Source organism: Nycticebus coucang, chromosome X, assembly GCF_027406575.1.
Source record: "Nycticebus coucang isolate mNycCou1 chromosome X, mNycCou1.pri, whole genome shotgun sequence".
NCBI lineage: Eukaryota > Metazoa > Chordata > Mammalia > Primates > Lorisidae > Nycticebus > Nycticebus coucang.
The window spans coordinates 186,702,556-186,723,899 of record NC_069804.1 but is presented as its reverse complement, the minus strand read 5'-3'; the positions used below and the strand labels follow the sequence as shown (position 1 = coordinate 186,723,899).

The window sequence follows — 21,344 nt, the reverse complement described above, 5'->3', positions numbered from 1 at the left end:
GAAAGATGTGAGCACCAATTAAAGGCTTGGCCACTTTCTTCACATTTGTAGGGCCTCTCTCCAGTGTGAATTATTTTATGTTTAGAAAGGTTTGATTTGTGATTAAAAGCTTGGCCACAAATATTTACAGGTATACAGTTTCTCTACCGTATGAATTATGTTATGATTAGAAAGGCTAGAAGATATTTAAAGACTTTGCCACATTCCTTACATTTGTAGGGTCTCTCTGCAGTATGAATTATTTTATGTTTAGAAAGGTTTGATTTGTGATTAAAAGCTTGGCCACAAATATTTGCAGGTATACAGTTTCTCTACCGTATGAATTATGTTATGTTTAGAAAGGCTAGAAGATATTTAAAGACTTTGCCACATTCTTTACATTTGTAGGGTCTCTCTGCAGTATGAATTATTTTATGTTTAGAAAGGTTTGATTTGTGATTAAAAGCTTGGTCACAATTTTCACACAGATACAGTTTCTCTCCAGTATGAATTATGTTATGATTAGAAAAGCTAGTAGATATTTAAAGACTTTGCCATATTCTTTACATTTGCAAGCTTTCTCTCCATTATGAATTATCTTACATTCAGTAATGTGTTGAGCACTGGTTAAAAGCTTCCCACATTCTTTACATTTAAAGGGTCCCTCTACGGTATGTCTCATCTTATGGGTAGCTTTTGAACATTGGTTAAGTCCATCATAACATCCTTTCTTCTTACACTCACCCACCCTTTCCCAGTCTTCAGTTAAATTTATATTCTCAAGGCCACGGCTTCCATATCTTCTCAGTACCACTTTTAGGAAAGAAATATTTATGCCCTGCACTGTGAAATGGTTTGGGGTGGAATGAGAAGGCACAGCTGGCTGTTCCTCAACTGTCTCAGGCCTCGTCACATTGCAGAGCTATTTCCTTTGCTCCAGACAGGTGATCTAAGATCAGGCTTAGAGACAGCAAGACCCAGGAGACCAGGTTTCTGTAGTTGTCTAACATCTCTAGAAATTCTGATGAGCAGGGTCCAGGAATACCCACTCTTCCAGAGAAAGTTCTGTGGTTACATCCATGAATGTAAACAGTTCCAGTTCCTGGCTTCTGGAATCTCCTGCCATCTTACACACAGATCTTCCAGTACCTGCAGGTCACAGGAGGACAGAGGTTGTGGCAGAGCCACCCAGACCTCCCACAGCAATCAAGATTATTCTTTTGACAAATTTGACTACATCCATATTAAAATATTTTGTGCAACAAGAGACTCTATCCAGAAAGTTGAAGAACAACCCACAGAATGGGAGAAACAATTGCAAATCACAAATCTAATAAGGATCTATTTTCCAGAATATGTAAAGAAGTCTTAGGACTCCACAGCAAAAAGAGGATCAATCCAATTAGTGGTCCAAGAACCTGAACAGACATTCCTCCAAAGCAGATGTACATAGTGCCAAGAAGCACACGAAAATATGTCTTAGTCTGTTTTCTGTTCCGGTAACTGAATACCTGAGACCTAATTTATAAAGAAAAGAATACCTAATTTATAAAGAAAATAAATTTACTTCCTACAATACTGGAGGCCAGGAAGGCCCAAGAGCACGGTGCTGTTACCTGGTGAGGGCCTTCTTGCAGTGTCATAGCGTGACAGAGGGCATCGCATGGTGACGGGGTAAGAGCGTGTGTATCCCTTCAGGTCTCTCTTCCTCTTCATAAAGCCCCCAGTCCCACTGTGGGGGTCTCACCCTGATGACCTTATCTAATCCCCATTGTCTCCCAAGGACCACACCTCTAATCACCATATGAACTTGAGGATTAACTTTCCAACACATAAAATTTGGGGAACACATTCAAAGCATAGCAACACCATTATCCATTTGGAGAATACAAATGAAAACCCCTGTGAAATAGCACTTCATACCCGCTAGGATGGCTATTATAAACACAAGAAACAACGTAAATAGAAAACAAGTTTTGACAAAGATATGGAGAAATCTGGACCCTCATAAACTGCTGTTGGGAATGCAAAAGGGTACAGCTGCTGTGGAAATCAGTTTCGTCGTTCCTCAGTAAGTTCAACATAGCATTTCCATATGGCCCAGCTGTTTGACTCCTACATGTAGACTCAAAATAGTTGAAAACATGTATTCAAACAAAAAGTTGTACAGGCATGTCCATGGCAGCACCAGTCACAATAGCCAAAAGGTGGAAATCACCTAACTGCCCATCAACTGATGAGTGGATAAATAAGGTGTGGTCTGGTCATACAGCTGAATCCAGATGGATGAACCATAATGAAAACATGCTAAGTGAAAGCAGTCAGACACAAAAGGCCATGCGTTTATTGTTAAAATCCCATCTATAGGGAATGTCTAGAATAGGGAAACCTCTGTGGGCAGAAAGCAGATAAGTGGTAGCCAGGGACTATGGGGAGTGTGGGGTGGGGTGGGGCGTGGCAAGTGGCTGCTTAACGGGCACAGGGGCTTCTTTGGGACGCACTGAAAATGTTTTGGAACTAGGTGGCTGCGATGGCTACCCAACACTGTGAACGCATTTAATGCCACTGAGTCGTACCCACCCTCCTCCCACCCCTCCATCTTTCGCACGATGTCCCCGCCCAGTAGAAAGCGAGAGTTCCCCCAAGGAGAGGGTCCAGGGACCAGGGTACGCCGCGTCCTCTCAGGGCTGCCACAGTCGGTCCAGGCCTGCTTCCGGTGGCCCACGTGGAAGGCAATGACGTCAGCCAAAGCGTGCCGACGTAAGTGCACGCAGCTTGCTCCCCGACCAATGAGGGCCCAGCCCGCCGTTGCGCGGAGACAGAGTAAGGGCCAGTAACCGCTTCTGAGAGCCGTCGAGTCTAGCTAGGCTGAACTGAGGTAGAAGCTGCAGGCCGCGTCCAGCATGCCGGGCAACAAGAGCCGTCGAGGGCGGTCCCGTCATCGTCGGAGTCACCACCGCGGGCGCTCAGCCAGAGCCGAGCTGACGTTCTCAGTGAGCCAGATGGAGCGCCTTCTGCGGAAGGGCCACTATTCCCAGCGGCTGAGCGCCTCTGCTCCGGTTTTCATCGCTGCCATCATCCAGTACCTGACAGCCAAGGTCCTGGAGCTGGCGGGCAACGAGGCCCAGAACTACGGCCGGAGGCGCATCACCCCGGAGCTGGTGGACATGGCGGTCCACAACAACGCGCTGCTTGGTGGCTTCTTCGGGAGCACCACCATCTCTCAGGTCGCCCCGGGGCAGTAGTAGCTGCCGGCCTTGGCTCCTGAGCCTCGTCAGGCCTTGCTTCCGCCAGGCTGCCCATCCGTCCGCCAAGCTGCCCAGCTGCCATCCGTCCTCCCAGCTGACCGTCCGTCCTTCCAGCAGCCGTCCATCCGCCCAGCTGCCGTCCAGACTCTGCCCGTCCGTCCAACCCGCTGCCCATCCGTCCGCCCTCCCGGCACCAACGTCGCCCCCTCTCTGCCCACCCTCAGCGAGTTTCATTAAATGTTTGCAGAACCTCACGCGTGTGCTGGAGTTTGCGCTGCACAGGGTTACGGGGCTGCCATAGCCGCAGGGAGGGGCGGGTGGCCGGGGCACGGTGGGACTCGGCTGTGGCGCCTAGGAGCAGTGTCCCCCATTGGCAGTGCAAGGTGGCCCTGGGGGAGGGGCTGAGTAGGGTGAGGGGACCGCGGACTCCGCTGTCACCGTCACCGCTGAGCAGGTCGGGGCCTGCCTGGCCAAGGCGCCAGAATGCTGCGGTGATGGGACGGACCTGGAAAGGCTGCCAGGACAGGGGTGGACAGGTGGACGGAGCGGTCGGCGTGCGCTCCGGTGGGCTAGGGGCTTTGCCCAGGCAGGAGGAGTAATGACTACACAGCCCGGAAACACACAAACACGGACTAGGTAGGGGTCAGGCAGGGTCTCGAGTTGGCCGCCTCCAGACAGAGATGCTATGAGACGCCTTTAGCAACCGAGAGAAACAAGCGGTAACCTAGCAACAGCTGGCGGAAAGACCTGGCCCCAACTGCCTGCCAAGACCCTCTTTTGGAGATTGGCGGACAGACTCGACGTCGGCCAGGCTCCGCCCCAAGGCCCTCGATTTGCATACGCAGCTCACGACCAGGTCGCCCCGCCTCCGGCCCCCGCTCTTTGCATATCACCAGGGCGACGGGGCAGGCCCGAGCTCCCGGGCCCGGCGTGGGGAGGCGCAGGGCACGACGCAGCCCACCGAGGGCGCCGCTACGTCCACTGGCTGCGTCAGCGCGTCCGGAAGTGCTTGGGGCGGCGGCCATGGCAGCGGCGGCGGCCGCTGGTCTGGGTGGGGGTGCAGGCCCCGGGCCCGAGGCCGGGGACTTCTTGGCCCGGTACCGGCTGGTGTCCAACAAGCTGAAGAAGCGTTTTCTGCGGAAGCCGAACGTGGCGGAAGCCGGCGAGCAGTTCGGCCAGCTGGGCCGCGAGCTGCGCGCCCAAGAGTGCCTGCCGTACGCGGCCTGGTGCCAGCTGGCCGTGGCGCGCTGCCAGCAGGCGCTTTTCCACGGGCCCGGAGAGGCGCTGGCCCTCGCTGAGGCCGCGCGCCTCTTCCTGCGGCAGGAGCGCGACGCGCGCCAGCGCCTGGTCTGTCCCGCCGCCTACGGGGAGCCGCTGCAAGCCGCCGCCAGCGCCCTGGGCGTCGCCGTCCATCTGCACCTGGAGCTCGGCCAGCCGGCAGCCGCTGCCGCCCTCTGCCTGGAACTGGCCACGGCCCTGCGCGACCTGGGCCAGCCGGCGGCCGCCGCCGGCCACTTCCAGCGCGCCTCCCAGCTCCAGCTGCCCCAGCTGCCCCTGGCCGCGGTGCAGGCGCTCGGCGAGGCCGCCTCCTGCCAGCTGCTGGCGCGCGACTACAACGGCGCCTTGGCGGTCTTCACACACATGCAGCGCCTGGCGCGGGAGCACGGCAGCCACCCGACGCAGCCGCCGCCGGGGCCCCAGCCCGCGCTCGGCGGGACACCCGCCCTGCCCGCCGCGCTGCTCCCTCCGAACGCCGCTTCTGCGGCGCCCTCGCCCGCCGCCCTGGGCGCCTTCTCGGACGTGCTGGTCCGCTGCGAGGTGTCTCGCGTGCTGCTGCTGCTCCTGCAGCCGCCGCCCGCCAGGTTGCTGCCAGAGCACGCCCAGACCCTGAAGAAGTACTCCTGGGAGGCTTTCGACAGCCACGGGCAGGAAAGCGGAGGCCAGCTGCCCGAGGAGCTCTTTCTGCTGCTCCAGTCCCTGATCATGGCTACCCAGGAGAAGGACACGGAAGCCATCAAAGCGCTGCAGGTGGACATGTGGCCGCTGATGACCGCAGAGCAGAACCACCTCCTTCACCTCGTTCTGCAAGAAACCATCTCCCCCTCAGGACAGGGGATCTGATGGTGAATCACATTAACCAAGTGACTTTTTGCTGGCTATCGAACTTCACGGATCCACCTTTGCATTGGGGAGAAATAAAAGACATTGTTGCCGGTTCTGTGTTGTATGTTACCCTGTTGCCACCGTAGAAATGTAGCGACTGAAAGTTAACTGTATCCCAAATGCTTATTTACAAGTACATTTTCATAGAATCAGAATGGTGAATTAAGCTGGCTTAAAAACCAATTCAACATAAAAATGAGTATCCCTTTCACCCCTCGCCGCCTCCCACCCCCATTTTTGTTTCACAGTAACTGTGTCATTTTGCACTGCTCCGTCTAAATGCGACGTGCATAAGCTGTGTGATTTCATCGTGACACTTATTTCTTAGACACTAGTGTTTCTGTGTCTTGGTGATCACCAGTTTGCTCCCTTGATTCACCTACACCAGGCCTACACATGGGAGTCATTTTATTCCTTACAACCAGTTGCTGCAGCCCTCAAGCCAGGATAAGGCCGTTCTAATGCCCCCTCACCTGTGGTTTAGATGTACCCTATTTATACAGTGTGACTATCTCACCTACTTGTCAGGAGGCAAGAGGCAGCCCCAAATACTTCTCTTTCAGTGCCAGGATGCAGTCCTTCGTTTGAAATTTACAGTAGGCCTAGTATGTGGGCTAAGGGAGAGCAGTGAGAATCTACAGAGACCGTTCCTGAGGCAGTCCTTAACTCCTATCACTGCAATGCAGCTGTGTCCACTGCAACAGTTCCAGTGCCAATGCATCTATTTGCGTGGGAATTCACAGTTCTGGCTGTATACTCGAGGATCTTGCTGCAACTTTTATTTAACTCAAATATGTAAAATCAGAGTGTGGTTTGTTGGTATTGTGTGATCACATGACTTCAAGGAGGTGTCCTCCTGGTTCCCCCAAAACAGGATGGCCTTCCCTTTTATAACACTAAGTTTCTGGGGCTCTTTTGTTCAAATGTTACGTGCAAACCAGCTTAGCCGTTTTCTTACTGATTGAGTTGTTTTTACACGTTTGGCAGTGATCACGTGAGCTCTTCAAACTATAACCTCTTTCTCAAACGTTCAACTTTGGGAAAATGCATTCTTTTGGCTGAAACTGTACACAGTACTAATCTTTGGGGCTGAGATTTAAGGGACCCTGTTGGGGGGAGATGATTTTTTTTTGCAGTTTTTGGCCCTGGGCTGGGTTTGAACCCACCACCACCGGCTTATGGGGCCGGTTCCCTACTCCTTTGAGCCACAGGCGGCGCCCCGGAGGCGATTTTTTTCGCCATCTTGTCCTTTGGAGGTTGAGGGAGAGGTGTGGAGGATGGTCACTGTCAGTTAACTGCTTCAAAATGGGTGGGACTTTTAGGGTATTCTTTTCTGCTTCAAGGAGATGGAAGTAATGGGAAACACAGGAGAGGCCCATCTGAGACAGATCCAGCCACCACTCATCTGCTCTCACGTGGCTGCCAAAGGAAGGGTCCTACGGAGCCGGAGCCATACAGCCTAGCCCAACCTACTGCTAAAGTAGTAAGGGTACGTGTTCCTTTACTCTTTGGATTGTTTCTGGTATGCTCCTCTCAACCTGGGCGGCGGGCATGGTCAGCTGCCTTATTCTCTTATGACCAAAGAACTGTCGAGTTACAGAGCATGACTCATAATAATGTTTCGGATTTGGCCTTAAGGAGAAGCCTCCTTTAGGCCTCTGCGTCGGGGGCGGGGGCGGCGGGGGGGGGTGAGGGAAGGGATAACCGGAGAGTCAGGTATGGACATATAGGCATAATTCTAGGAAACACTAAAACTCCTGGTTCCCATTTGCCGTTGGCTCATTTAAGTATCTCCCTCAGAAACTTAATGGCAGGCATAATTGGGCCAAGGCCAGATTTCAGCTTTTCTGACCGAGTTCTCTTGCAACATATCCCTCTGATATCAAAGTTAACACTGATTTCCAACATGCCAAAGACAAATATTTTTAAAGGACATAATTAGTTTTTAGCTTGAAAACCAAAGATAAAAGGTCCCTATCGTTTAAATATGTTCACGGACAATTCCAGATTGACGATCAAAATACTTTAAACCGTTGAACATGGTGGCAGTGAAGCAGCAATACTCGGAAGGTATTGGGGTTCCCCTTCTTCCCACGATGACAAATACTGCTTATGACAGAATATTTCAGATGTGGATGGTACAAAGACATAGAAACATTTCAGAACCCCTACGTTGGAGGAACATGATCAAGACTGAAATTAGTCAATTTAGGCAAGCTCCTTAGAGTGGTGGTTGGGGGTGGGGGAGACAGAGCCAGACTCTTATTTATTAAAATAAGACCCAAAGGGTTCTGCTACTAAGAGATTAATGTTAACTCCCGAAGCTTCTCTCCCTTCCTTAGAGTGGGTCCACAAACGTTTTCTGTAAGAGGCTAGGTGGAAATGTGTTAGTCGTTACAGGCCACGAATGGTCTCTGTTGCATGCTCCTGTCTGCTTGCTTGTATTTGCAATCCTTTAAACATGTAACAGCCATTCTTAAGTCACAGTCTGTACAGAAGCAGGCTGTAGGCCAAATTCATGGGCTATAGTTTCCCCCCACTGGATTAGAACCCAGAACATAGTGATTGCTCAATGGCCATTTATTAAATGAATAAAACTCATCTCAGAGAGTTGTTAATAAATGTTTTATCTTATTTTAATCTAAAGATACATAAGAGTCTGGCTCTGTCTCCCCCACCCCCAACCACCACTCTAAGGAGCTTGCCTAAATTGACTAATTTCAGTCTTGATCATGTTCCTCCAACGTAGGGGTTCTGAAATGTTTCTATGTCTTTGTACCATCCACATCTGAAATATTCTGTCATAAGCAGTATTTGTCATCGTGGGAAGAAGGGGAACCCCAATACCTTCCGAGTATTGCTGCTTCACTGCCACCATGTTCAACGGTTTAAAGTATTTTGATCGTCAATCTGGAATTGTCCGTGAACATATTTAAACGATAGGGACCTTTTATCTTTGGTTTTCAAGCTAAAAACTAATTATGTCCTTTAAAAATATTTGTCTTTGGCATGTTGGAAATCAGTGTTAACTTTGATATCAGAGGGATATGTTGCAAGAGAACTCGGTCAGAAAAGCTGAAATCTGGCCTTGGCCCAATTATGCCTGCCATTAAGTTTCTGAGGGAGATACTTAAATGAGCCAACGGCAAATGGGAACCAGGAGTTTTAGTGTTTCCTAGAATTATGCCTATATGTCCATACCTGACTCTCCGGTTATCCCTTCCCTCACCCCCCCCCCGCCGCCCCCGCCCCCGACGCAGAGGCCTAAAGGAGGCTTCTCCTTAAGGCCAAATCCGAAACATTATTATGAGTCATGCTCTGTAACTCGACAGTTCTTTGGTCATAAGAGAATAAGGCAGCTGACCATGCCCGCCGCCCAGGTTGAGAGGAGCATACCAGAAACAATCCAAAGAGTAAAGGAACACGTACCCTTACTACTTTAGCAGTAGGTTGGGCTAGGCTGTATGGCTCCGGCTCCGTAGGACCCTTCCTTTGGCAGCCACGTGAGAGCAGATGAGTGGTGGCTGGATCTGTCTCAGATGGGCCTCTCCTGTGTTTCCCATTACTTCCATCTCCTTGAAGCAGAAAAGAATACCCTAAAAGTCCCACCCATTTTGAAGCAGTTAACTGACAGTGACCATCCTCCACACCTCTCCCTCAACCTCCAAAGGACAAGATGGCGAAAAAAATCGCCTCCGGGGCGCCGCCTGTGGCTCAAAGGAGTAGGGAACCGGCCCCATAAGCCGGTGGTGGTGGGTTCAAACCCAGCCCAGGGCCAAAAACTGCAAAAAAAAATCATCTCCCCCCAACAGGGTCCCTTAAATCTCAGCCCCAAAGATTAGTACTGTGTACAGTTTCAGCCAAAAGAATGCATTTTCCCAAAGTTGAACGTTTGAGAAAGAGGTTATAGTTTGAAGAGCTCACGTGATCACTGCCAAACGTGTAAAAACAACTCAATCAGTAAGAAAACGGCTAAGCTGGTTTGCACGTAACATTTGAACAAAAGAGCCCCAGAAACTTAGTGTTATAAAAGGGAAGGCCATCCTGTTTTGGGGGAACCAGGAGGACACCTCCTTGAAGTCATGTGATCACACAATACCAACAAACCACACTCTGATTTTACATATTTGAGTTAAATAAAAGTTGCAGCAAGATCCTCGAGTATACAGCCAGAACTGTGAATTCCCACGCAAATAGATGCATTGGCACTGGAACTGTTGCAGTGGACACAGCTGCATTGCAGTGATAGGAGTTAAGGACTGCCTCAGGAACGGTCTCTGTAGATTCTCACTGCTCTCCCTTAGCCCACATACTAGGCCTACTGTAAATTTCAAACGAAGGACTGCATCCTGGCACTGAAAGAGAAGTATTTGGGGCTGCCTCTTGCCTCCTGACAAGTAGGTGAGATAGTCACACTGTATAAATAGGGTACATCTAAACCACAGGTGAGGGGGCATTAGAACGGCCTTATCCTGGCTTGAGGGCTGCAGCAACTGGTTGTAAGGAATAAAATGACTCCCATGTGTAGGCCTGGTGTAGGTGAATCAAGGGAGCAAACTGGTGATCACCAAGACACAGAAACACTAGTGTCTAAGAAATAAGTGTCACGATGAAATCACACAGCTTATGCACGTCGCATTTAGACGGAGCAGTGCAAAATGACACAGTTACTGTGAAACAAAAATGGGGGTGGGAGGCGGCGAGGGGTGAAAGGGATACTCATTTTTATGTTGAATTGGTTTTTAAGCCAGCTTAATTCACCATTCTGATTCTATGAAAATGTACTTGTAAATAAGCATTTGGGATACAGTTAACTTTCAGTCGCTACATTTCTACGGTGGCAACAGGGTAACATACAACACAGAACCGGCAACAATGTCTTTTATTTCTCCCCAATGCAAAGGTGGATCCGTGAAGTTCGATAGCCAGCAAAAAGTCACTTGGTTAATGTGATTCACCATCAGATCCCCTGTCCTGAGGGGGAGATGGTTTCTTGCAGAACGAGGTGAAGGAGGTGGTTCTGCTCTGCGGTCATCAGCGGCCACATGTCCACCTGCAGCGCTTTGATGGCTTCCGTGTCCTTCTCCTGGGTAGCCATGATCAGGGACTGGAGCAGCAGAAAGAGCTCCTCGGGCAGCTGGCCTCCGCTTTCCTGCCCGTGGCTGTCGAAAGCCTCCCAGGAGTACTTCTTCAGGGTCTGGGCGTGCTCTGGCAGCAACCTGGCGGGCGGCGGCTGCAGGAGCAGCAGCAGCACGCGAGACACCTCGCAGCGGACCAGCACGTCCGAGAAGGCGCCCAGGGCGGCGGGCGAGGGCGCCGCAGAAGCGGCGTTCGGAGGGAGCAGCGCGGCGGGCAGGGCGGGTGTCCCGCCGAGCGCGGGCTGGGGCCCCGGCGGCGGCTGCGTCGGGTGGCTGCCGTGCTCCCGCGCCAGGCGCTGCATGTGTGTGAAGACCGCCAAGGCGCCGTTGTAGTCGCGCGCCAGCAGCTGGCAGGAGGCGGCCTCGCCGAGCGCCTGCACCGCGGCCAGGGGCAGCTGGGGCAGCTGGAGCTGGGAGGCGCGCTGGAAGTGGCCGGCGGCGGCCGCCGGCTGGCCCAGGTCGCGCAGGGCCGTGGCCAGTTCCAGGCAGAGGGCGGCAGCGGCTGCCGGCTGGCCGAGCTCCAGGTGCAGATGGACGGCGACGCCCAGGGCGCTGGCGGCGGCTTGCAGCGGCTCCCCGTAGGCGGCGGGACAGACCAGGCGCTGGCGCGCGTCGCGCTCCTGCCGCAGGAAGAGGCGCGCGGCCTCAGCGAGGGCCAGCGCCTCTCCGGGCCCGTGGAAAAGCGCCTGCTGGCAGCGCGCCACGGCCAGCTGGCACCAGGCCGCGTACGGCAGGCACTCTTGGGCGCGCAGCTCGCGGCCCAGCTGGCCGAACTGCTCGCCGGCTTCCGCCACGTTCGGCTTCCGCAGAAAACGCTTCTTCAGCTTGTTGGACACCAGCCGGTACCGGGCCAAGAAGTCCCCGGCCTCGGGCCCGGGGCCTGCACCCCCACCCAGACCAGCGGCCGCCGCCGCTGCCATGGCCGCCGCCCCAAGCACTTCCGGACGCGCTGACGCAGCCAGTGGACGTAGCGGCGCCCTCGGTGGGCTGCGTCGTGCCCTGCGCCTCCCCACGCCGGGCCCGGGAGCTCGGGCCTGCCCCGTCGCCCTGGTGATATGCAAAGAGCGGGGGCCGGAGGCGGGGCGACCTGGTCGTGAGCTGCGTATGCAAATCGAGGGCCTTGGGGCGGAGCCTGGCCGACGTCGAGTCTGTCCGCCAATCTCCAAAAGAGGGTCTTGGCAGGCAGTTGGGGCCAGGTCTTTCCGCCAGCTGTTGCTAGGTTACCGCTTGTTTCTCTCGGTTGCTAAAGGCGTCTCATAGCATCTCTGTCTGGAGGCGGCCAACTCGAGACCCTGCCTGACCCCTACCTAGTCCGTGTTTGTGTGTTTCCGGGCTGTGTAGTCATTACTCCTCCTGCCTGGGCAAAGCCCCTAGCCCACCGGAGCGCACGCCGACCGCTCCGTCCACCTGTCCACCCCTGTCCTGGCAGCCTTTCCAGGTCCGTCCCATCACCGCAGCATTCTGGCGCCTTGGCCAGGCAGGCCCCGACCTGCTCAGCGGTGACGGTGACAGCGGAGTCCGCGGTCCCCTCACCCTACTCAGCCCCTCCCCCAGGGCCACCTTGCACTGCCAATGGGGGACACTGCTCCTAGGCGCCACAGCCGAGTCCCACCGTGCCCCGGCCACCCGCCCCTCCCTGCGGCTATGGCAGCCCCGTAACCCTGTGCAGCGCAAACTCCAGCACACGCGTGAGGTTCTGCAAACATTTAATGAAACTCGCTGAGGGTGGGCAGAGAGGGGGCGACGTTGGTGCCGGGAGGGCGGACGGATGGGCAGCGGGTTGGACGGACGGGCAGAGTCTGGACGGCAGCTGGGCGGATGGACGGCTGCTGGAAGGACGGACGGTCAGCTGGGAGGACGGATGGCAGCTGGGCAGCTTGGCGGACGGATGGGCAGCCTGGCGGAAGCAAGGCCTGACGAGGCTCAGGAGCCAAGGCCGGCAGCTACTACTGCCCCGGGGCGACCTGAGAGATGGTGGTGCTCCCGAAGAAGCCACCAAGCAGCGCGTTGTTGTGGACCGCCATGTCCACCAGCTCCGGGGTGATGCGCCTCCGGCCGTAGTTCTGGGCCTCGTTGCCCGCCAGCTCCAGGACCTTGGCTGTCAGGTACTGGATGATGGCAGCGATGAAAACCGGAGCAGAGGCGCTCAGCCGCTGGGAATAGTGGCCCTTCCGCAGAAGGCGCTCCATCTGGCTCACTGAGAACGTCAGCTCGGCTCTGGCTGAGCGCCCGCGGTGGTGACTCCGACGATGACGGGACCGCCCTCGACGGCTCTTGTTGCCCGGCATGCTGGACGCGGCCTGCAGCTTCTACCTCAGTTCAGCCTAGCTAGACTCGACGGCTCTCAGAAGCGGTTACTGGCCCTTACTCTGTCTCCGCGCAACGGCGGGCTGGGCCCTCATTGGTCGGGGAGCAAGCTGCGTGCACTTACGTCGGCACGCTTTGGCTGACGTCATTGCCTTCCACGTGGGCCACCGGAAGCAGGCCTGGACCGACTGTGGCAGCCCTGAGAGGACGCGGCGTACCCTGGTCCCTGGACCCTCTCCTTGGGGGAACTCTCGCTTTCTACTGGGCGGGGACATCGTGCGAAAGATGGAGGGGTGGGAGGAGGGTGGGTACGACTCAGTGGCATTAAATGCGTTCACAGTGTTGGGTAGCCATCGCAGCCACCTAGTTCCAAAACATTTTCAGTGCGTCCCAAAGAAGCCCCTGTGCCCGTTAAGCAGCCACTTGCCACGCCCCACCCCACCCCACACTCCCCATAGTCCCTGGCTACCACTTATCTGCTTTCTGCCCACAGAGGTTTCCCTATTCTAGACATTCCCTATAGATGGGATTTTAACAATAAACGCATGGCCTTTTGTGTCTGACTGCTTTCACTTAGCATGTTTTCATTATGGTTCATCCATCTGGATTCAGCTGTATGACCAGACCACACCTTATTTATCCACTCATCAGTTGATGGGCAGTTAGGTGATTTCCACCTTTTGGCTATTGTGACTGGTGCTGCCATGGACATGCCTGTACAACTTTTTGTTTGAATACATGTTTTCAACTATTTTGAGTCTACATGTAGGAGTCAAACAGCTGGGCCATATGGAAATGCTATGTTGAACTTACTGAGGAACGACGAAACTGATTTCCACAGCAGCTGTACCCTTTTGCATTCCCAACAGCAGTTTATGAGGGTCCAGATTTCTCCATATCTTTGTCAAAACTTGTTTTCTATTTACGTTGTTTCTTGTGTTTATAATAGCCATCCTAGCGGGTATGAAGTGCTATTTCACAGGGGTTTTCATTTGTATTCTCCAAATGGATAATGGTGTTGCTATGCTTTGAATGTGTTCCCCAAATTTTATGTGTTGGAAAGTTAATCCTCAAGTTCATATGGTGATTAGAGGTGTGGTCCTTGGGAGACAATGGGGATTAGATAAGGTCATCAGGGTGAGACCCCCACAGTGGGACTGGGGGCTTTATGAAGAGGAAGAGAGACCTGAAGGGATACACACGCTCTTACCCCGTCACCATGCGATGCCCTCTGTCACGCTATGACACTGCAAGAAGGCCCTCACCAGGTAACAGCACCGTGCTCTTGGGCCTTCCTGGCCTCCAGTATTGTAGGAAGTAAATTTATTTTCTTTATAAATTAGGTATTCTTTTCTTTATAAATTAGGTCTCAGGTATTCAGTTACCGGAACAGAAAACAGACTAAGACATATTTTCGTGTGCTTCTTGGCACTATGTACATCTGCTTTGGAGGAATGTCTGTTCAGGTTCTTGGACCACTAATTGGATTGATCCTCTTTTTGCTGTGGAGTCCTAAGACTTCTTTACATATTCTGGAAAATAGATCCTTATTAGATTTGTGATTTGCAATTGTTTCTCCCATTCTGTGGGTTGTTCTTCAACTTTCTGGATAGAGTCTCTTGTTGCACAAAATATTTTAATATGGATGTAGTCAAATTTGTCAAAAGAATAATCTTGATTGCTGTGGGAGGTCTGGGTGGCTCTGCCACAACCTCTGTCCTCCTGTGACCTGCAGGTACTGGAAGATCTGTGTGTAAGATGGCAGGAGATTCCAGAAGCCAGGAACTGGAACTGTTTACATTCATGGATGTAACCACAGAACTTTCTCTGGAAGAGTGGGTATTCCTGGACCCTGCTCATCAGAATTTCTAGAGATGTTAGACAACTACAGAAACCTGGTCTCCTGGGTCTTGCTGTCTCTAAGCCTGATCTTAGATCACCTGTCTGGAGCAAAGGAAATAGCTCTGCAATGTGACGAGGCCTGAGACAGTTGAGGAACAGCCAGCTGTGCCTTCTCATTCCACCCCAAACCATTTCACAGTGCAGGGCATAAATATTTCTTTCCTAAAAGTGGTACTGAGAAGATATGGAAGCCGTGGCCTTGAGAATATAAATTTAACTGAAGACTGGGAAAGGGTGGGTGAGTGTAAGAAGAAAGGATGTTATGATGGACTTAACCAATGTTCAAAAGCTACCCATAAGATGAGACATACCGTAGAGGGACCCTTTAAATGTAAAGAATGTGGGAAGCTTTTAACCAGTGCTCAACACATTACTGAATGTAAGATAATTCATAATGGAGAGAAAGCTTGCAAATGTAAAGAATATGGCAAAGTCTTTAAATATCTACTAGCTTTTCTAATCATAACATAATTCATACTGGAGAGAAACTGTATCTGTGTGAAAATTGTGACCAAGCTTTTAATCACAAATCAAACCTTTCTAAACATAAAATAATTCATACTGCAGAGAGACCCTACAAATGTAAAGAATGTGGCAAAGTCTTTAAATATCTTCTAGCCTTTCTAAACATAACATAATTCATACGGTAGAGAAACTGTATACCTGCAAATATTTGTGGCCAAGCTTTTAATCACAAATCAAACCTTTCTAAACATAAAATAATTCATACTGCAGAGAGACCCTACAAATGTAAGGAATGTGGCAAAGTCTTTAAATATCTTCTAGCCTTTCTAATCATAACATAATTCATACGGTAGAGAAACTGTATACCTGTAAATATTTGTGGCCAAGCTTTTAATCACAAATCAAACCTTTCTAAACATAAAATAATTCACACTGGAGAGAGGCCCTACAAATGTGAAGAAAGTGGCCAAGCCTTTAATTGGTGCTCACATCTTTCCATTCGTAAAGAAGTCACACTGGAGAGAAACCCTACAAATGTGAAGAATCAGGCAAAGCCTTTTTTTCGGTGCTCATACCTCAGTAATTGAAAGAAATTTCACACTGGAGAGAAACCATACAAATGTGAATGAAAGCACACGTAGTGAGAATAAGATGGAGTCAGGCAGGCTAGGGCAGGCATGCCACAGTTGGTCTGGTCGGTTTAGGTCCTGCCTGACCTTCACTCCCTGTTTCCCATTATTACTGTTTTGTAAATTCAGCTCTCACCCTAAAGATGCCTACCTTGAGCAGATTAGGTGGATTGATTTAGGAGATTTACTTCTGAATTGGAATGTTGTAACAGGTCACTGAGGTATGCTGATTATTATTTGGAATAGAGGTTGGTGTGGTCTTTGCTCTGAACTTTTTTGTATAAAACTGTAATTTTGGAAATGGAAGAACAGAACAGTCTTGGAGAGGCTACTCTCACTGTTCTCCAGAATCCCAGCCTTCTGATAAATAAAATTTGGTGAACCTATCCCTGTCTCTGAATATTGGCTGACAGTGACAGATGGCCAGACCCTCTTCGTCCGGTAACATGAAGACTGCATCGAAGCCATTACTTGGTGCTCAGACCTTACTAAACATAAGATAATCCATGCTGAAGAGAAACTTTGCTTTCGTGAAGATTGTGGCAAAGCTTTTAACCAGTGCTCAAACCTTTATAAACATAAGATAATCCATACCAGAGAGAAACCATACAAATATGAAGAATGTGGCAAACCCTTTACCAAGTGCTCTGAACTTACTATACACGAGAGAATTCATAGCAGAGCAAAATTTTACAAATGTAAGGAAAGAGGGAAAATATTTAGTAACTGTTCACGTATTACTCAACATCAGAGAGTCACACTGGGTAACAGTGGGATGCTGGAATGAATTCTTTATCAATTGCTCAAGCTTTATTTATGTTCAGAGAATTTGGACTGGAGAGAAACGCTACAAATGTAATAAATGCAAAAGAAAAAGTGTTCAAAAAACACACCTTAGAAAAGATCAGAGGTTATTATAAAAGATATTTTACAGATACCATAATGTTAAAAAGAAAATATTTAATAAAAAATCAAGTCTAGATAAACATCAGGGGAGTCTCACTAGAAAGCACTAAGGCACTAATACTTTCAGACATTACTCTAAAACAGCATTGATTATATAGAGAATCATCTGAACTTAAAATAGATGATTGATGTGTAGGTTTTCTTAAGAGGAGCAAGAGATTTGTTTTGTTTTGTTGTTTTGTTTTTTGTTTTTGCAAGACAGAGTCTCACTTTGTTGCCCTCGGTAGAGTGCCATGGCGTCTTAGCTCATAGCAACTTTAAACTCTCGGGCTCAAGTGATTCTCTTGCTCTAGCCTCTCAGGTAGCTGGGACTACAGGCGTCCACCACAATGCCCAGCTATTTTCAGAGTTGAGGTCTCACTCTGGCTCAGGCTGGTCTCAAACCTGTGAGATCCGGCAATCCACCGGCCTCGGCCTCCCAGAGTGCTGGGATTACAGGCGCGAACCACCGCGACTGGCCCAAGAGATCGATTTTATGGCAAGTTATAATTACATGAAAAGCATTCTTTTTACAATAAAATCTTAGTTTTTCTAGAAATTTGAAAATTGGTGTTATTCAACTCTCAAATTACTTGATGCTATGCCTTTGATCTTAGAGTTTCTGTGAAAGCATGAGGTCAATTATTGCTGCATCAAAACTATGAAAGTTTCTTCTAAATTAGGTGGGTGTCATTCATATCGTCTTCCAATGAATACTGAGGACACTGAAATGTAAGATGCATAAGGAAAATCTACCCGGAGGGGCTTTTTGTTATTGACTTAAGCGAGTGTCATATGTGATGTCAAAAGTACTAGGTATTCAGAGTAACATTCTTCTCCATTATAGTTAGAAACATTTTGAATTGTAGAATCAAATTGTTTTTACCAATTTCATATTAAGGTAATAACATACAGTAGATTTTGAAATGCTTAAGAAAAAAAAAAAAGAAAAAAAAATTTGTGACTGTGTTGAAGGAACTGCTTCCCTAACCCAAGGTCATGGAGATTTACATCTATGTTTTCTTCTAAGAGTTTTATAGTTCCAGCCCTTACGTTTATATCTGTGATCCATTTTGAGTTAATTTGCTTTTAAAACTTAGAGGTAGAGATCCAGGTTCATTCTTTTGCATGTTGTTCCAGCACCATTTGTTGAAGGGAATATTCTTTTCCTCATTGAATAGCTTTGGCACCCTTATTGGAAATCAACAATACACAAATATATAGGTTTATTTCTGACTCTTAAGTTATATAACATTGACCTAATATTATCTATCATGATGCCAGTACCATCCTTTTTGGATTACTTTAGCTTTGTAGTAAGTTTTGACATTGGGAAGTATGCGTCCTCCAACTTTGTTCTTATTATTTAGAGATTGTTTTGGCTATCTGGGTCCCTTGCATTTCCGTATGAATTTTAGGATCAGCGTGTCAACTTTTACAAAGAAGGAAAAGGAGCTAAAGAAATGTCACCCCAAATATATAACTACTTGCTATAAAGAATACTTTGAATTAAAGACCATTGGAGATCAGAAAATATTTGGAAGGGGCTTTCCCTCTATCTACATAAAACCTGGCTGACCTGATCAAAAGCTCAAAGTGGGGGCAACCGACTTCCTTTCCTCCCCCTGAAGGCTAGCAGACCTGCTCAAAATTATTTAAAACGCACTACCTGTCTCTCAGGTTAATTTACAAGTCAATCGGTTTCTCCCACCTACTCATCCTCCCCAGCAACCACTTGGTGCACCCACGTTTTCCACGTTCTCCCCCTCCCTTCTAAAAGGCACCTATACCATCGCTGAGACATTAAGTAATCACTCTGTGATTCTCCCCATGAGCATGATATTTAACAATAAACATTTCTCTTATTAATCTGCCTTAATTGTGATTGATATTTCAGCAATTTTTTTTGGGGGGGGGCAAGTTTCCCGTGATCCCTACAATTTCACGCAGTCGGCAGGACCTCAAAGCCATTCTGTTCTCCTGAAAGCCACAGCAGGAAGATTGGAACTTGGACCAGCAGGCCACATGGTAAGATACTTTACTTATCAGTTGGACTCCCGGTTTTCCTCTCTGTGGGCTCTGGTTGAGCAGATGGTAAAAGATCCCTGTCCTTTTACCCAAATTTAAGATTAATGAGAGAAAAAGTTTTTGTGGGTGACTAGTCTTGTGAACGACTCTGATATTGGCATAATTTTTGTTACTCTGTAATGTATGAATATTTGTATTGTTTGATTCCATCTCCTCCCAAAAATAGCTATCATTGCTGTTGCCGTTATCACTTGTTCTTGTTTTGTTGATTGTCTTTCTGTGTCATTTTGTCTAAAGAGGGTTACCATAAGGCGGAACTCGGGCCTACCTCCCCATGAGCCTGACGTTCAAACCGGCCCTTCATACTGGCCAGTTATGAGGTTCTGACTAGTCTGGTGTCTTTTAAGATAAACTTTGTTGCTGGTCCCTCAGAGAGACCGAATGAAGTCTCACCCTCTCATCCTGTTTTCATGTCCCTGAGTTTGCCTTGAGGCTGAGTGGGAATTCTCTCCTCAGTCTCCGCCATCCAGGGGACATGTTTTGTCGGGAACACATCAGGCAGCCAGTCTGAAAAGGTTGGAGTCCAAGACACGTAAGACTCTAAGCAGCACGCTGTTTGTCCCGAACGTGACAAACTCTAGAGGAAATCTTTGTGTTAAAATTTCCTATCTTGTCTATTTCTGAGAGTAAATTTATGGGAAGCTTGGAAACAGCATTTTCTACATAGAGGCATTGGGCCTTCTTTGTGCCCTCTCCAGTTTAACCCTGGAAAGTCATTAGCTGGGGTATCTATAAAGAAACACTGAATTAAGTCGCTCTTGGAATAAATATGCTGTTGTAATTAATGCCCCAAAGATAGATCCTTTAAATTAAAAGACTTCTGAATTATCTTAAAAACTTTTAAAGATTTCTTATTTGGAACCATTGCCTTGTGTTAATAAGGAAATTAGATTAAAAGAAAGACACATAATGTTGTGGTTAGCCCTACAAAAATTCTCTTGACAAAACTGAAAAGCAAATATCTGATTTAAAACAAAAATTTAACAAGAAAATCTTTTGAACAACACCCCCGTGGGAATAATGACAGAGGCCAGTTTGCCTCATAGACCAATGGTTAAAGTTCTATGTTTTCAAGTCAGCTGCCCTAGGTTCAATTCTCAGGAAAGGAATGAGCCTATTCTAATTTGATGTTTGTAACTTGTGCCATTCACTGACTCTTTTCTGGGCACAGCTTTTGCCTTCCTATATGTTGTAGAGATATATGGGGCTTTTAGATACTTATGTGTGAATGATCAGCTGAAAAGCTGGAACCCTAGAAAATATGACTGGACAAAATTTTAGATTACATCTTGTTTAGAACTAGTAAGACTTTTATTTCTTGGAGTTACTTTCATGACTTTTCTAGATCTTATAAAAACTGTTCTCCACTTCTTAAAAGATACTTCTCGCTTCTTCAATTAAGTAATAACCTTGGTTAAGGCTTATCGATTTTACTTACAAAGTTTCTTTAGTTTAAAAAGTCAAAAGTAAAAATATCAGCTGTTTGTCCTCACTAAGGTTTGCTCCATTCATCCTCACTCCTTTCTACTCTTTCCTCTCTGCTGATCATGAAGTTTTAGCCAGTCAAAGGTGGCCAGCTGTTCAAACTGTATTTAAGCAAAACGAATGCAGAGCTGTAACCAATCCAGCGGTTTTTATGTCTCACTTTCTCTTTTCTGTCCATGAATCTTCTCAACATTAGAGTCTCTCTAAACCACTTCTAGTTCAACTGAGCAGTTTGTGAATTACTCTTCTCTCAATTCAACTCTGCCAAATTTAATTTTTATCAAAAGTGGAGTCTGAGATAGAACTCCCAGAGACACCCCCACCCCCGCCCGAGAACAGTGAGAGTCCAAGTGAGGTACCTACTGGACCTGTTTACTCTCTCACTGCAACTGAGGCTTGTGGGTTAGTTCTCTCTCAGACTCCAAAATGCCACAGATTTATGTTTCTAACTCTCTAAGTTTGTTTATACAAATTTTTGATCCTAACTGTGCTCAAAAATGATGTCAGGAACTAAAGTAGGTCTAAGAGAAGATTGGATCTAATAATTAAATTAGCTTAAATTCCGTTAGAGGCCTGGGAGAAACAGACAGTAAATGGCAATGCAAGTAGTGCAACCCCCAGCTTTCCAGAATTTGTAGAGATTTCTCTGTTTTCCCCATTTGTTGCTTTTTCTTTCTTTCTTTCTTTTTTTTTTTTTTTTTCATTGTTGGGGATTCATTGAGGGTACAATAGACCAGGTTACACTGATTGCATTTGTTAGGCAAAGTCCCTCTTACAATCCTGTCTTGCTTTCAAAAGGTGTGACACACATCAAGGCCCCACCCCCCTCCCTCCTTCCCTCTCTCTGCTCTTCCTTTCCCCACCCCTCCCTCCTTCTTTCTCTCTCTACTCTCCCCTTCCCCCACCCCCACCATGACCTTAATTGTCATTAATTGTCCTCATATCAAAATTGAGCACATAGGATTCATGCTTCTCCATTCTTGTGATGCTTTACT

General features: G+C 48.7%; 4 protein-coding genes across 4 annotated transcripts; 2 read left to right on the top strand and 2 right to left on the bottom strand.

Annotated features, from left to right (window-relative positions):
* Positions 1 to 2,802: 2,802 nt before the first annotated feature.
* LOC128578146 (histone H2A-Bbd type 2/3-like) lies at positions 2,803 to 3,224 on the top strand. The gene has a single exon (XM_053580628.1). The coding sequence runs from the start codon at positions 2,883 to 2,885 to the stop codon at positions 3,222 to 3,224; it is 342 nt and encodes a 113-aa protein (XP_053436603.1). The 5' UTR covers positions 2,803 to 2,882.
* Positions 3,225 to 4,236: 1,012 nt separating this feature from the next.
* On the top strand, positions 4,237 to 5,477 carry LOC128577556 (40-kDa huntingtin-associated protein-like). Its single transcript, XM_053579792.1, has one exon. The coding sequence runs from the start codon at positions 4,251 to 4,253 to the stop codon at positions 5,346 to 5,348; it is 1,098 nt and encodes a 365-aa protein (XP_053435767.1). The 5' UTR covers positions 4,237 to 4,250; the 3' UTR covers positions 5,349 to 5,477.
* Positions 5,478 to 10,112: 4,635 nt separating this feature from the next.
* Positions 10,113 to 11,468, bottom strand: LOC128577540 (40-kDa huntingtin-associated protein-like). Its single transcript, XM_053579778.1, has one exon. The coding sequence runs from the start codon at positions 11,446 to 11,448 to the stop codon at positions 10,351 to 10,353; it is 1,098 nt and encodes a 365-aa protein (XP_053435753.1). The 5' UTR covers positions 11,449 to 11,468; the 3' UTR covers positions 10,113 to 10,350.
* Positions 11,469 to 12,474: 1,006 nt separating this feature from the next.
* On the bottom strand, positions 12,475 to 12,896 carry LOC128578101 (histone H2A-Bbd type 2/3-like). Its single transcript, XM_053580532.1, has one exon. It carries the CDS (start codon positions 12,814 to 12,816, stop codon positions 12,475 to 12,477), a length of 342 nt encoding a protein of 113 aa, XP_053436507.1. The 5' UTR covers positions 12,817 to 12,896.
* Positions 12,897 to 21,344: the final 8,448 nt, after the last annotated feature.

Excerpts from the sequence above, each read along its gene's own strand:
- LOC128578146 (XM_053580628.1), top strand. The coding sequence starts at position 2,883 with ATGCCGGGCAACAAGAGCCGTCGAGGGCGGTCCCGTCATCGTCGGAGT.
- LOC128577556 (XM_053579792.1), top strand. The coding sequence starts at position 4,251 with ATGGCAGCGGCGGCGGCCGCTGGTCTGGGTGGGGGTGCAGGCCCCGGG.
- LOC128577540 (XM_053579778.1), bottom strand. The coding sequence starts at position 11,448 with ATGGCAGCGGCGGCGGCCGCTGGTCTGGGTGGGGGTGCAGGCCCCGGG.
- LOC128578101 (XM_053580532.1), bottom strand. The coding sequence starts at position 12,816 with ATGCCGGGCAACAAGAGCCGTCGAGGGCGGTCCCGTCATCGTCGGAGT.